Genomic DNA, 16936 nt, shown 5'->3' with positions numbered 1-16936 from the left:
CGGCATCGTCCATAAATTCGAAGTTCAGGCGGAGATAGCAATGTTACCTAGCTACTTCCTATGGTAAGACCCTTTTTACAGGATGGCGGCGGTTTTAGAATGCATGCTTAGAACCCCAAGGTGACATCTAGTGTGCATATCTATGTTTTATGTCTATGACATTAATTAGGCATCGTTTAAAGGCGGAGATCTGAAACTGCTCAGCTGCGCAAAAGTTCAAAATCTTTTGCGATTTATAGATTTAATTTTTTTACACATACGTTTGGTTCATGAATCACACATACGCATTTTTTAATTAATGGTCGTAAGTTCAAATGTAGGATGGTTTCTACGCAGCATTTAAAAAAATGAGGCCCCTGGTCTAAATGATTCATTAGCAAATCTATTAATAAATGTCTTTTCTTGTATGGTCAAATAGTCTGGGAACCCTGATTGTCTGTTTTAAAAATCATTTGACATCAAAATGAAAGCACAGTAAAGCCAGATGTGTTCATTTAAAGTTCCCCTGAAGCAGTTAAATCTATTTTTAGTCCGCCGCTATGTTGGGTCCGGGCCGGGGCTGTGGGGGATGGACGTCCAGAGCGTGCGCTTTGAATCTATTGTTTTGTATCTGGACGCTGGTCGCTCGGACATCAAAACAGAAAATACGTAATTTTGCAAGTTTCTACGGGACAAAGAGCCTTAGAAAGTGGATTGTTAATGAAAACAGCGTAATGTGTACAGAAAATCAGTTTGGGATGTTAGCCTGTTGGCTAATTGCTAATTTCTGACAACTAAGTATACAGTTTGTATAGATTATAATAGTATGTCCCATGTATTTTCTCCATTATTTTTTTTCAAGACATGAACATTGACTTAATAACGTGACTTAATAACGTATTCCTGTCTTGCGTTTTTTGTAATCTGTACAAATTGGAAATATATATATATATTAGTTTTTTAAATATATGTAAGCATGCTTACAACTTTAGCAATTAGTGATTATACAACATGCTATTAACAAATCAGATTTTATGTACATATTGCGCTGCTCTTATCTCAAAATTATTTCATATTTCCCTTCTAATTTTAACAATCCATGATTTCTGAGGTTCTTTGTCCTGTGGAATTTTGTTAAACATTGTATTTTTTGTGTTTTGATGGCTAAACAACTAGCATTCAGATACAAAATAATAGGTTTAAAGCGCATGCTCTGGGCGTTCATCCCTCATAGCCTCGGTTTGGAATCAACATGGCGGCGGACTGAATAAGGCGTATTCTTTAAAACGTATCTTTGAGCATCAAAACTGCATATATAAAAATTTTTCTAGTGATAATTTCTTCACACCTTAAAATAGCTTGAATGTAAGTCCCCATCGTTGCCTCATTTAGCATACACCGAAAATTAATGCATCCTGTGTATACTTGGAATACACAGACCCATGAATATGCAAATTAGGGACCATGTACACCCAAGCGTTTAAACCAAGGGGCAACCTTAAGATCTCTCTGATGAAGCCAATTCGGAAGTGATTTAAACGGCTGGCTCCAAAAGGGAGTCGATTCCCATAGACCTCCATGTTAAAATGCCCAACTTTACAGCAGAAAATAATATGTTTACAGTCTGGTACAAAAAGTGTTTTTGGTCTATATAGCTAATTTTGCCTTTCATGACAACTGTGAGTGGGGTGAATTTTTTTTGCAACTCATCTGTTTAAATTTTATTAAGCCTTAAAATTCTGCATAATAAAAAGCGTGGCCACTTGTGTGTCGGTTGAACAGCCACTGCTGTCACTAGAGTCGAGCTAGGGGGCGTGGTTTCAGCAACCAGCCACCTCAGCTTCACCCACGTCCCGCCTCTTTACCCATTTTCGGATATCCGCGAGTGATGCGAGGTGGAGCACGGCCAAGATGGCTACGGCAGGCACCGCCTACTATTGGCCTTGAAAAACATTCTTCAGAAACCAATGGGTGACATCACGGACACTACGTCCACCTTTTTTTTACAGTCTATGGTTCAAACGCGGCTTAAACACCAGGCGGATGCTAACAGTGGGCGCTTTGGTTGCTATGATACATTGGTTTTGTTGATCATTCGTTGTACAACACGCCGATTGGATGTTGTGATATTTGTCCTGCTCGTCCTCCACTGTGATTGGATGGTTGAGTGAAAAGTGACATTGACTGAGCGTTTCACCCAAAAACTGTGGGCGGACAAAACCCACCTGCTGCAGGCGTTTTTGAAAAGTGAGGCGCTTCCACTGGAAAACATATGCCTGCTGCAGGCGTACACGCTTTAAAGTCTATGCCTCTTCTCATCATACCTCAGCTCCGACCATAGATATACATGTACATAGATTCCACACTCGGAAATTCCAGACATAAAGGTGATGGTTTCGCAATGCAGCACATATTTATTTTGCCGCTGATGTCAACAGGTTGGAGCATTCACATTGCACATGTGAGCATCACAGCAGGGAGTCTATGCATTAATACACGTCTATGGCTCGACTGCTTGATCCACTTTTCAAATGTGTCAAAGTGGTTGGTTGTATACTTGTGACGTAGGAAACGAAGTCAATTTCAAACCATGGTTTTGAGGAAAAAAACTGCTTTATGTAGAAAATACTCTGCAATGATGAATTTGCAAATGTTTTGTCTTAAAGCATATTAAAAACACAACATATACATATAAACAACAGTCAAAATTTAATTTACACCACATTGGTATTGTCACTAAGCACTGTTTTGAGATGAGATTTTCATCTAGCCTACTGAGAATCAACAAAAAGCTTCAGCTGATAACATCTTTATTGGTTACCGTAGATGGACATTCATTAAAAATACTTCAGAGAATTTCCTGTTCTCTGTATGAAGTATATTTCTGAGGACTGTAAAGAGCCAAGGTGTCCAATTTCCATGTTACCTTAAACACACTCAGCTCGCTTGTTGCAGTGTGACAAATCAAGACTCTTTTCTGAGAACCCAGATGTCCAGGCGTTCTGAAGAAACAGAAAATCTGGCATGCTGACAAGTCACTGAGATGTGCAAGAGATGACTGGTTACTCATACGATCGATTTAACCAGTGCAACCATGTGGTCAACACCACAGGCGACATCCGTCACGTGGCCCGGGACCGTCACCTAAACATATGACAAGACGTTAGCGTGCCGTGCGATTTATCAGCAAGACCGCATAAACTATTCTGTGTTAAATACAATGCAGTGTTGTTGGCTTCTTACCCGCCATGGAAAATACTGGTCATCATGTTTTCCGATGCCAAGACACCCTCTCACATTCTTCCCCCAAACAAACAGCTCACCACGCTCTGAAAGCAATATCCACGCAGAAAATAACTCGGCCCTCTATTTACATGGACGATGGCCAAGAAACAGAAAGTATTTAATACCGAATTGCTTGCGCAATCATTTTTAACAGGTGTTTGTAAAAGACTGAACTGGTGGAAGAGATATTTACTTTTTTAATAAGCATTTTAAAAAAAAATCATGTAATCATAAACAAAACCTATTTTTAGATTGACGTTTACCTGTAATGGCCGCAAAGTGATTAAGCCCACAACGGATGGATGAGACCTTTACTGTAGGGTTAAATTCTGTCCTCCCAAACAACGTGGCCGGCACTTGTTCTGGGACAGCGGACTCGGAAAGATTTGGTCCTTTTCCCAGAATTCCGAAACCCCAAACAAACACCTCACCTTCCTCTGCGGAGATTATTTGTTTTAATGATAGCATAAGAACTTAAAACATTAAACACATAGGAAAAATAACAATACTACAAAAGATTAATTATAAGTACACTCAGAAAAAAAGGCACAAAAGCTCTCACTGGGACGGTACCCTTTAAAAAGGTCAACTATATGTACAGTGGTGTGAAAAAGTGTTGGCCCCTTCCTGATTTTTTTTTTGCATGTTTGTCACACTTTAATGTTTCGGATTATAAAACAAATTTAAATATTAATCAAAGATATCACAAGTAAACACAACATGCAGTTTATAAATGAAGGATTTTATTATAAAGGGAAAACAAAATCCAAACTCACATGGCCCTGTGTGGAATAGTGCTTGCACCCTAAACCTCATAACTGGTTGGGCCACCCTTAGCAGCTACAACTGAAATCAAGCGTTTGTGATAACTTCCAGGTCCTGAAGCAGCAAAACATCCCCACACATCATTTTTTTTGTGGTATGTTATTCTTTTTTTTAATGCTTTGTTACTTTTACGCCAGATGTAATGGGCCACACATGTTCCAACTTTTGTCTTGTCAGTCCACAGAGTTCCCAAAAGTCTTGAGGATCATCAAAGAAAACTCTCCTCCTGATTCACAAATACTTCGTAAACGTCAGATTTGATAGTTAAATGTGTGTATGTGTTAATGAATTCCTATCAATCGTACATGGGACCCGCATGCACGCTTATTCTCTATTACCATAAATACTGCCCATTAAATCCGACTGAAAACTATATATGGGCATCATATTATGACACCAAACGAAGGATTTCAACATGTCTTCTTAAAAGCAAATGAAAAAGAAAAATTTATCAGATGCAGAAATTGAAGTTTTATTATCAGAAGTTAATTCAAAAAGTCAAATTTTATTTTCAAGCATACATAGTGGCGTCTCAGGTCCTAAAAAAAAGGAAGCTTGGCAGCACATTACAGATGCTGTTAATGAAATTTCATCTGTTAATCGAACTGAAACTTGACTGCAAAAAACTAATTAGTTAACTTCAAAAAAATCTTATTCAAAAATAAAATATATAATTTTAGAGAAAATACACAAGCAGTTTACATTTGAGCAGATTTAAAGGGGGGGTTTAATGGTATTTCAAGCATTCTGACTTATTAACACAGTTATAGAGTTGTTTCCTCATGCTAAACGTAGGCAAAGTGTCAAAAATGCAGTTGGGCGTGTTTCAGAGTATTTCTGTGCCGAATGCACTTCGCCAGGGTTCGTACAAGTTTTGGCTAGTTTTTTTCGATTACGGTTCTAACTGACGTTTCAGGGGTTTTCGATACGTATCACTTCTTTATATGGGCTTCCGCCGGAAAACTTCCCCCGGAAAACCCCGCCCAGCCGTCAGTCAGCGGGAGACGCTAGAGCTTGCTAACAGCTTATCACGCCACTCAGCTTTGTTTAATTTCAAAAGTCAACAATGGCACAACAAGAAGTGTGTTTTTGGATGTAAGGAGAAGACATCCAGCCTCATGGAAACAATGGATATAGTTTATTATCCGGATTAGCAGCGGAGTTTTGCGTGTGTGTTTGATGCGGTGGATTTTCAGAACCGGGTCATGACGAGTTACACGTGGTAAGTTAGACTTCTGTCTTATGTTGGAAATAGGCGCGTGTATATTATATAAATGACACGAACATGTAGTGAATCATAAGTTAAAACAGTGTTGTATAGTGTTGCATGACTCGTACTCGCTCCTCCCGTGTTATAACTCCTCCTTCTGCATTTTTTTGTACGTAATCGGAAAGATTCGGTAAAGCTAATCTTTCTTTTATAAATCTGATTAAACTAAAGACTCTTCGGAGATATAAAGGATGTCATACTACTCTATAGGTACTCCAGATTAACATCAGAAATGCAGAAACAGCGTGTGTTACGTGAGCTTTAACTTTTCACAAAAGAACTGGTCTGGGTAGCCTGAAACAACTCATTAACCAGTCTTCATTCTCGGCAAGTAAGTCTGCGCGTCTCTGAAAATACGCCTTTTGCGCAGCGCTCTGCCAAATCTATATATTAGCCATCGTAAATGTGTTATGCCTGATTTTGGCCATTTCATAGGAAACAATTTCCTTAACAATTTCGTTTGCCCAGCCCTATTGAAATCAATAATGTAGCCTATTTGATTAAAGTGTTCCGTTTGCACATGCTATTACTGGAGCTTAAGTTAAAAGAAAAAACGTATATAATTACTGTATAATATTTTTTACAAAATGCTGTGTAATATGTACATGATTATGGTGAATTAAAATACAGCCTTATTGATGAGCAAACGTTCGGATGTTAAACGCACCATTTACGCGTGGCTGGGAGCAGGTGTAGATTTCTTTCGTACCAACTAACATTTGTAAAATACGCACATTTTCATGAATCCGAAAATGTATGCCAAAAGGTCTTTACGAACGATTTACACAAAAGTTCGTTTTGCTCGTGTTTCATGAATGAGACCCATTGACCCTAACTGAGGCAAGTGAGGCCTGCAGTTCTTTGGATGTTGTTGTAGGGCCTTTTGTGACCACTTGGATGAGTCGTCGCTGCGCTCTTGGGGTAATTTTGGTCAGCCGCCCACTCCTGGGAAGGTTCATCACTGTTCCATGTTTTCGTCATTTGTGAATAATGGATCCCAAAGCTTTAGAAATTGCTTTATAATAGATAGATCTCAATTAATTTCTCTCTCATTTGTTGCTAAATTTCTTTGGATCTTAACATGATGTGTAGCTTTAGAGGATCTTTTGGTCTTCTTCACTTTGTAAGGCAGGTCCTATATAAGTGATTTCTTGATTGCAAACAGGTGTGGCAGTAATCAGGCCTGGGTGTGGCTAGAGAAACTCAGGTGCGATAAACCACAGTTAAGTTATATTTTAGGGGAGGGGGCAAACACTATTTATATATGAAGAGTTTGGTTCCAAAACGCAATAAATCCATTTTGACTAATTTCGGTAAAAACGTGTTTTCTATACCAAGAAAGTGACAAGATGAAAACCACTATTTTCTTTTAGAAACTTTCACATAGCATCTTTAGGTTATAAAAACATAAAATATTCAAATCCATAATTTGATTTTCAAAGATTTATTATAAAATTTAATTATTTTTTTCCACAAAACGCAATAAATCCATGACAAGTTTTTTTTTTCAAAATGCTATAAATCTATTGAATCAATATATAAATGTGCATTCATCTTTGCCATGTTATATTCATTTAGTTGACTAGTGGTATCAACTGATTAAAAAAATAAACATTAAATGGCATTAATCAAAACACTTACTTTGTCATATTAAGTACACTGTCATTGCTGCGGTTATACTTGGGACATCGTCGCTGAACTTTTTTGACCGCGATCAGCTGTAAAATGTTTGGTCCTGCTCGATTTTCGTTGGCTTCGCGTAAAATAAAAGTTTTTATAAGATCAATGTGTTAGCACGAGAGAGCTTGATGCTTTTGGGGGAACAAGCAACTGGCATTTTCCGTCTCCAGAGTGCTTCTCACGTAAATTATTAGATGTTGATGGCTTACGTTTCTTTCTCATCACAGAAAACAACCACAGGTTTATTAATGCCATTAAAGTATTATTTTGTTTGTTTGTTTGTTAGTTTGTTGATCACGAAGTACAAGATGAGGAAAACTACCATTCCGTGTACTCAAAGCGCCGGCATTGTTTGTTTACATTGCGTGGAATGGGGCGGGGCCTTGCTTTCGCGGCTTTACTTCCTGCTCACTACTGTGCAGGACTGGTCCAGAAAACGCTACTGCCCAGACACAAGACCCAAGATGTCAGCGCCGTATCGGGACACTGGCGGCTTCACGTTTCACCAATGATAGAAGAGCGAACGGGCGTCGTCCATCTTTTTTTACAGTCTATGGTTGAGATCTACAGTAAATTTACCGTTCAAAACAGCCACCTGTGTTCCTCCACATGCCGCCTGTCTGATTCGACCCACAGCCTTCAGGGGCAGCAGCCGTGGCGAGCTGATCTAAAAAAAAAAACAATGAGCTGCAAAGTCTGGCAACACATTAACCCGCTAAGAGTACAATATTTCAGAAAGAAAATTAATGTAAATATCACGATAATGCTGAAAACATATTGAACGGTATTGCCAGTAGGTAATTAATTCTTTTAACATTTGTGTCGGCCACTTCACCTGGGTCGACTCTGTGACAGAAGCCAGCTGTAGATACTCAGAGTTCCCCCAACCGTACAGCTGCCCATCATTGGACACAGCCAAACTACAGTCTCCATATGTGGCCACCTGCCGAACTTTGACCCCAGCAAGGTCTCCTCCAACAGGCAGCGGACAAGAGGCTTTGTTGTGATGGCCCAGACCTTAAAAACACATTTTGTACAAATTACTGTCTGTTATGTAATAACCAAATCTGAAAAGAGGGGGATTATTTCTTAGCTTCCCATATTTCTTGTGATCCCCATTTTTACTACACAGTCAAATGTTAAAATGGGGATATGTGTCTTAAAATGTTGATAAACTTTTTTTACATATGAAAAAACTTACAAATAAAGTGGAAGGAAATGTCATACACCTTATTAGATCGGTTCTGTGTTCCTATAGTGGTAATATATGGCTCTAGCAATGACAAGGTAATGGATTTGAATCCCAGATAAAACACAAAATATTAAAATAGGACCTTTAAAGGGCACATACAATGCCCATTTTTACAATATGTAATTTTGTTTTTAGCTCAAAATACCCCACCGATCATTTGTTATATCATGTCCAAAAAGTCCCAATTTGGGAGCAAACAAAGCGCTGTACATGTGTGTACCTTTAAATGCAAATAAGCTATAGTACCTACATCCCTTAACAACAAACAGTAAGTGCTTTTGGATAAAAACAATTGTGATTTTTGTGAATACAATATTATCTTTAGCTGCATAAGCGCTACAATGTGCTAACAATCACATTTAGAAAAGCTTTTGGCTAAAATTATCCAGTCAGTCAGTGGCCATGGGTGGGGCTTTGTTTGTGTGATGTCACATTAACAAGAGAATCAAGACAGCATAGTGAGACTGCTTTGGTTTAACAGGGATTAAAAAATGAGAGGGTGGATTTTTTTTATCGTAGGGTTGTTGTGTTCACACACTGTCAACACGCACTAATGTCCAAACACCTTGTAAAAGTGGATTTTGCATAATATGGGCCCTTAATGCATTTGGACGATTTGGATAAAAGTGTTTGCCAAATGAAAACATGCTAAAAATATTTATTACATGACAAAGTTAACCCAGCATATCTCCATGAACTACTCAAAGGCATGTGGTATAAAAGATTATTGCACTGTAAAACATTTTAGTGGCTTAAATTTTTAAGGCTTTCCGAGTCGTTTCAACTAACTTTTCTAAATTTTGACTAGTAATGAGTTGCTATAACTTCAAAACATTTAAATAAAAAATTCTCTAACAGTTAAAGTATAGTCATATAGTTAAAATGTGTATTGTAATGACTTGAAAGCCAATTTGATTACACATAAAACTTTAAGACTGCACATTTTTTACAGTGTGGGAGTGAACTTTATGTATAATAATTATACTTTTTCCAAGTTTAAATAGTTGCTACATTCCTGGTCTGGACATGACTAATGTTTAGACGTGATAAATAACAGACTGAAACATAGAAAAAGACAAAGAAACATGAGTGATGAAAAAGTGAGAAAGGTGGTGATACAAACCTGTTTGTCCATCTGCCCCCCACCCACAGGCATAAACTGAGCCTTTTTCTGTTAGAAACACACTGTGATCCTGTCCACAAGCCACCTACAAGACAAGAGAAACACAACACATCATATTCGCCCTCATCAACATAAGTGACTTCTTATACACATAGGTCGCAGACATTGCTTTCCCTAACACCTTCTGACTTAAGCAGTAAAGCACAAAAAGACCAGTGTCAAATACGGCAAGTGGGATTTTTTATAGAAAGTCTAAAAATACAGGAAAAATATGAGAAATTATTTAAACGAGATGAACGAAATAATTTGACAGGTATGAACACCACTAAAATTTACGGTAGGAAATTTTACTTAAAGGAATACTCTACTCATTTTCAATATTAAAATATGTTATTACCTTAACTAAGAATTGTTGATACATCCCTCTATCATCTGTGTGCGTGCACGTAAGCGCTGGAGCGCGTTGCGACGCTTCGATAGCATTTAGCTTAGACCCATTCATTTAATGGTACCATTTAGAGATAAAGTTAGAAGTGACCAAACACATCAACGTTTTTCCTATTTAAGACGAGTAGTTATATGAGCAAGTTTGGTGGTACAAAATAAAACGTAAGTGGATTTAAAAGAGGAGCTACATTTTATGGCGTAATAGCACTTTTGGGAGTACTCTGACTCGGCGCAGTAACACCCTCCCTCTCCCATTATGAGAGTGAGAAGGGGAGCGGACTTTTCAGGCGAGTCGAGGTGCTCCCAAGAGTGCTATTGCGCCATGAAGTGTGGTTCCTCTTTTGGATCCGCTTAGAGGAGCGCTGCGTTTTATTTTGTGCCACCGGGCTTGCTCGTGTAGCTGCTCGTCTTGGATAGGAAAGATGTGTTTGGTCACTTCTAACTTTATCTCTAAATGGTACCATTGAATGAATGGGGCTAAGCTAAATGCTATCGAAGCGTCGCAGCACGCTCCAGCGCTTACGTGCACGCACACAGATGATAGAGGGATGTATCAACAATTCTTAGTTAAGGTAATAACATATTTTAATATTGAAAATGAGTAGACTATTCCTTTAATATCCTAATGTTTTTGTAAAAAAAAAAAAAAGGATAATTTTGACCCACATATTGGCTATTGCTACAAATGAAGAGTTTTGTTCCAAAACGCGATAAACACCATCAGTATTGTCAGTCAGTATTAAAAAGTAATTTTTTTAATTTTACAAAAAATCCAGTATCAGCCGTGTTATTCTGTCATCTTTTCTTCATCGAGAAGCAGTGGTGTTACAAGTGCATTTTATAACAACTAAGGGGCCCCTATAACAACTAAAGCCCCCTTAGCTGTTATAAAATGCACTGTAACACCACTGCTTCGTGGGGCTTATTGCTTTTATAAAACGGTTACTTCATATGCAAAGCAGGATTTCATAAAATAAAACACAAGTAAGTTACAAATATTGGCATGAGCTACAAGAGCATTACAGATTCAATCCCATGACTCAAGGAAGACATAGTCCAACAAATTCACTGATATGGTTGTGTTGATTTGCTACTGTTAGCTATTATTGATTTGCTCTTATATAGCTCAGTGGTAGAGCTTTGCGTTAGCGGAGCATCTGGTCATGGGTTTAAACCCAGGAAACACACATACTGGAAAAATAATATATATTCCTTGTATTGAACTGTATGTCACTTTGGAATAAAGCATCTGCAAATGCGTAAATGTAAATGCTACTTCTCCGACTATGATTTAATTTATCATAACAATATTGTCACATACCTGGATAACGCGGCTGTCAAAACCCTCAATTTTGTGAACAACATGGCTTCCACTGTGGGAAAACCAAGGGAGATTATCATACATCACACAAAGCTCAAAACTCAAGATAAAGCAGTTACTTGAACACCAGGTTCAACTTTCTTTGTTATGGATGTCAGTGACCATTTGCACATCGAAATGCTTGATTTTAGTTGCTGTGGTACAAACCTGTAAACCTCATCCTCCACAATCGTCCTGCCACACTGTCCATAAGCATTATTACCCATACTGAAAACTGATGACAGACATAAGAGAGAACAAAACGGAAAGTGTGTCATGAAATTACAGTGAATTCAATTGTATTTAATTTAAAGCTAATGCAATCAGATCTAAATGTTTTTCAATGATCAAAAAAATCTACACAAAAGCTGAACACACCTCCCTCAGAATCTGTGAGCACCAGTGAGTGAGCGCGGCCGCAAGACACCTGCATCACTCGTGTCTCTTGAGGCTTGGCCAATGGGAGAGACACTGGAGAAGGTTCCAGAACGTAGTCATAACTTTTATCTGAAAACACAAAGCAGTTTATCACCAGGTATATGTGCTTGTCCAGCATTTAGAAATTGGTGCATTCTCTCACGTCTGTCTTTCTGAGTACGCTGAAAGCCCAGCTGGGAATCTTTGTTCAGGCCCATGCCCCACAGTTTGGTCAGGTCTTTGCTATTAGATGCCAGCAACGTGAAGCCATATCCACAGGCTGCTGAGGTAATCTAGCAAAAACAAAAATAACATACATAATAAAGAACATGTTTAATATTTGAACATTTGTTTATGATAGCAATACTTGTTTTTGTCTGTTATCATTTTTATATTGCATGTTAAAACCTGTCAAAAGTATTCAGCCCAATCACAACGTATGGCTGACCAATCAGGGACACAGAGCTTTTCAAATCGATTAGTTTTATACGAAATCAGTGTGTTTCAGGAAAAGAGTGAAATCTGGAGCTACAAAAATGTACGGTATGTGGAAAATAATATGTTTTTAACCATAAACTATGCAAACACATTGTATTATACCAAATACACAAAATAACATAATTTTTTAGCAATGAAATAGGTGCTCTTTAAGTCTTTTCCCTCCATTGAGGAGTTATCTCGTCAATTAAAAGAAAACATTTCCCTGCAAATGACGCTTTCCTGAGTTTCTACAGTAATCTATAATTGCGCTATTATCCACTAGATCAGGGATTTCCAAAGTGTGGTGCGCGCACCCCCAGGGGTACGCGAGCTGCCACCAGGGGGTGCGCGAGAGGAAAAATGTAATGGCGGTCTGTTTCTTTAAGTGGGATTTTCCATACAATAAATAAATAAAAAAAATTAACGGTAAACATTTTTTCTTTGTAATCGCTTTAATTTTAAATAAAAAACTATAATTAATTAGTTTTTGATAAAAACGTAGGAGACAGCTGCTGTCTTTTTCTACGCACTGCTCTTCTGCTATGCACTGCAGCCGCTATATGCGTGCCAACTCATTTCATTCATTCCATATATATTATAAATATGCTTGACTAGCTGAAATCAGGGAAACTGTCAAGTGTGGGACGTCTTATGATAAAGTGGTTAGTCACGAAGGAGGAGAGGGACCAAGAGAGAGAGATACTTTTTTATGGCAAAAATAGAAATAATGAAATACGCAAGCAATGTGTTTTCATGCATGGTAAAGAGACCGCCAATAGGGCTTGGGCGTCGTGACGTCATTACTTGTCGTGGCGGCCATGTTGGTTGCCTCCTTTACTGCTGTGCTCCATGCTGCGCTCTGTTTATAGACATACTTTCTCTTAATTGTGTGTCTTAATTTAATTAATTTGTCGTTATTTTTTCAACCATGGTAACCGTTGCTGTATTAATAATAAAGTAACACATTAAAAGTAATTTACATTAAAAATGACAGATTACAGAAAACTTCATTATGTTTTATTCAATATCGGAAAGCAAACATTAACCTCAACCCCTCAGTAATGTGTATACATGACATATAAATGACATTTATATATACGACAGTGAAGTATAACATCTGAATATTAATTTATATAGCTTAAGTCAACATTGAACATAAGGGAACTGTCCCGGTTTACTCCCCCAAAATACGGGAAAATTTCAACATTCATCTTTCTGTTGCTATCCCTCTGCTGACAGCAAAAACTGCTGCATTAACTAAGCTAGTTGTGAAGCTAGGTCATACGTGACTTTGCTTACAGATTGGCGTGAAATTGTGCTCTCACAACAACCACGCTGTTATCGTAAAAGGCTCTTTATTAACTCTTTTTTCATATGGATCCTAACCGTTAATAGTTCCGATTTTGTCCACATACCGGTCCCTGCTTCCCCGTGTAACGTATCCCAGTAAATTCCACATACGTTTCCGGATTTTAACATCTTTTTTCTTTCTTTTAATTCTCCCAACTCCGCCACTTCTCCTCGTTCAACTTGCTGTATGTTTACATTCGCGAGGCCACCAACATGGCCGCGACGTCCCAGAATCCAACGCGGCGCCCAAGCCCTATTAATTATATAATAAAATACATAAATACTAAAGACACTGTAGAGAACTTATTAAAAGCTTTTATTTAATTTTGTTTTAAACTTGAGCTGTTATAATGAATCTGCAAACTATTATACACCTTTTGTGCGAACAGTAAAGGCTTTCGTGAATGTGTTTGATGGGTCTGCACGTTACGCACGCATCTAGAAGGAGAGCGCACTAGTAAACATGAGGAAACTCTCATATATCATCTATTAGCTGACGGCAGTAAGTGTACGTTTTTTACCATAGTAAACTCGAATGGCATCTAAATATCACAGTGGTTAAACGCATACACGGGGGCGCGCATCATATATGCGGAGCGTAGCTGCGTCTGGTCGTAGTTTCAGATGGTGCAACAAGTGTAAATATTTTTCACAATGTCAGACGTAGTTGCAACCGGCCACTGGTTATTTGCGCAAGATTAAACATTAGTCTTTAAAAACAAATCTTTTTAGCGGTTTTTTTTTTTTGAAGTGTGTATTGGGGGTGCGCCAACCCGATTGGGGCATAGAAGGGGGTGCGCAGGAAAAAAGTTTGGGAACCCCTGATGTAATTGTTTTACCCGTAAATCTAATCCTAATAAGTTTTTGATTAACTATGGTACGTGTCCAGATCTCCATCATGGCACTGCATTGGTACCTTTATAGCTCAACTGGTAAAACATTGCATTAGCAGCAAAAATGCCATGGGTTCGATCCCAGGGCCACTTTGGATAAAAGCGTCTGAGGCATAAATGCAAATAAAGCTTTACCTTCTGTTCAGTATCCAGGCGATAAGGTGTGAGCTGGTATTTCCTTGGCTTTTTCCTGCCACTGTCAGGCACCACAAAGCTGGGGATTCCTAAAGCTCCGGTGTAGCTGAAGCCCCATACAAACACCTTTTCTTTGGGCTTCCTGTGCTGACCCACATACTGAAACACGGCTATGTCATCTTGCTGGTTTCTGGTTGTGCTGACAGGCTTTGTGGCAAATGCTCGTAGACCCACGCGTATACCATACCGGACACAGGTACGAATGTTGACTAATGCCATTGTGGTGGTCACCTGGACAGGACACAATATATTTGTGACAAAAACATAATAAAATGTGACATGATTATTATAAATAAACATGATATTATTGACATGTCATGTACAACTCCATTGTGTTATAAAAAAAAAAATATGCCTGTGTGTGTGCAATTATTATTGTGTGTACTATTATACATTTTTGCACATTTTTTTGTAAACGGTTCTTTTTGCATTACTTTACACATGTATATCATGGTAATACCATTACGGTGGTAGTTATTACACATTAGATTTGGTAAAAGTTAATGCAAGTTTAGTACAGAGGTACACTCAACATCGTTACTCACCACTGAAGGATCATTAAATAGCTTTATAAAATAAAACAAACCAACTTCACAGCCATATAATGAATCGCTGCGAAAATCTGTAAATCTTTAAACTGAATCAGTGTTTGAAAATGAAATACGGGTAAATATCATGTAAAATATGTCCTTTCTCTGTGGTTTTACTTAATACTAACATGTTTTCTGTGGAGGCAGCCATGACAGTTCAGCCGCGTGAACTCTGACATTGACGTACGACTTATGACGTAACACTGTGCAATATCTAAAAAGACGCTAGGGGGCGAATGTGGTTTTATAATACGTACCAAAGCCTAAAATATACAAAATCTGAGCATCAATGTTTGATTTCAACAATTAATTTTTCCCAAATGTCAGTCTTTGACATGAACTTAATCAATATAAAAGATATCAAGGTTTTATTTTTTTACATAATGTACACTCTGTAACCTGAAAACAGTAAAGTTTCACAGGCATGGTCACAAATATGTGCATTAATATTTCTGTTGTATGAGTTGTATATATAAAAGTGCTATAGTATCAAGCAGCCTTAAATTATGAATAAATTAGTGACTATTTACTTTATTATCTTTATTATGTCCTAAGCTATACTTACATTATAAATACACTTTATAAATCAATCAATTATTTATATTGATTCAAAGTATATATAAAGTACAGGTACATTAAAGGGCACATAATACCCATTTTTACAATATGTATTACAAGCATAGACTTGGAAGATGGTGAGATGGAAGATGGAAGACGCAACATCGCTTCCTTTCATTGTAATGAATTGAAGCAAAAAATGTCCGATCATGGACGCTGCCATGTTACGTAAAAATGTCAGTTTGGAGCCAGGGCATGTGCAGAAGGAATCTTCCGTGAAGCCAGAGGCGGTATCAAACGCTCGCACGCCCAATTCAACTTCACCAATCATAACGACACGCCCCATTTCTATAGCATCAAATTACTAGCTAAAATGAAACTGATCACAAAAATTAACAATTGAACACATATCAGCGTGATAACAACCTTAAAGGACCAAAACCATCTTTCGGAAAATTGTATTGGAAGTGTACATTTTTATTTATTTAGAGCAGAGTACCGTTTGTTTGCATGGAGAGGGCGGGGTTTATGACTTGTACTGCAGCCAGCCACCAGGGGATGATTAAAGAGCCAGCTGCTTCACTTTTCAAGATGTATGAGGCACACCCGAATACAATTCTCAGGTGTGTCCAGAATGTTTCTGTTTACCCCACAGATCATTTATTATAGCATGTCCAAAATGCCCCTATTTGGGTGGGAGCACCTTTAAATGTGTACCTTTAGATGTAAATGAGCTAATGAGTGCGTTTACATGCAAATTTTACGCCGATTATGCTTAATAAACTGATAACACGTGTGGTCATGTAAACGCGTAAAACGGTTTTCTTTAATCGGGGAAAGCCCTGTAATTAAGCAAAAACCGATCGGCACAGGTAGTTTTTTGCTCATTACCCCGATTTCGCGTGGCATATAAACACCTTAACCGGCTTTCTCACGGTTTTGTCCACGTGTGCATGTCTCCGCGTGTGAAAGATAAACGTCAGATGTGGAAGTAAGCGCAAAGTAACGCATAAAAGTCTCTGCTCTACTAAAGCAGTTGGCAGAGAAACTGCAAAAATAAAAACTGATATATTTACAGGTTCTGGAGACACAAAAAGAGATAAAACATTAAAGCTGCAAGCAGCGATGGAAGGGCCCTCGCACGCATGTGCACCGCCACCCTATGGCATAAGTAAAGAAGTGAACCAGGGGGATATGAATTAAAGTGGGTAAATATAGGTGGATATTCAAAG

General features: G+C 38.1%; 1 protein-coding gene across 3 annotated transcripts; it reads right to left on the bottom strand.

Annotated features, from left to right (window-relative positions):
* Positions 1–2573: 2573 nt before the first annotated feature.
* rcc1l (RCC1 like) lies at positions 2574–15341 on the bottom strand. Of its 3 annotated transcripts, none has more exons than XM_055200504.2 (12): positions 15275–15341; positions 14497–14787; positions 11802–11931; positions 11600–11728; positions 11390–11456; positions 11183–11234; positions 9415–9499; positions 7875–8056; positions 7619–7706; positions 3528–3701; positions 3223–3308; positions 2574–3123 (listed from the first exon to the last, which is right to left on the bottom strand). In XM_055200504.2, exons 1-12 carry the CDS (start codon positions 15323–15325, stop codon positions 3046–3048), a joined length of 1413 nt encoding a protein of 470 aa, XP_055056479.2. In that variant the 5' UTR covers positions 15326–15341; the 3' UTR covers positions 2574–3045. The 3 variants fall into 3 exon arrangements, 2 of the variants coding, with proteins under 2 accessions (XP_055056479.2, XP_055056480.1); XM_055200505.2 differs by lacking the exon at positions 15275–15341 and adding an exon at positions 15102–15262; XR_008643290.2 differs by having other exon boundaries at positions 3060–3123; positions 3223–3345.
* Between the last annotated feature and the right edge of the window lie 1595 nt (positions 15342–16936).

Source organism: Misgurnus anguillicaudatus, chromosome 22 (genome assembly GCF_027580225.2).
Source record: "Misgurnus anguillicaudatus chromosome 22, ASM2758022v2, whole genome shotgun sequence".
In the NCBI taxonomy this organism is placed as follows: domain Eukaryota; kingdom Metazoa; phylum Chordata; class Actinopteri; order Cypriniformes; family Cobitidae; genus Misgurnus; species Misgurnus anguillicaudatus.
Note: the sequence above shows the minus strand (reverse complement) of the source record. Positions and strands in the feature narration are given on the sequence as shown.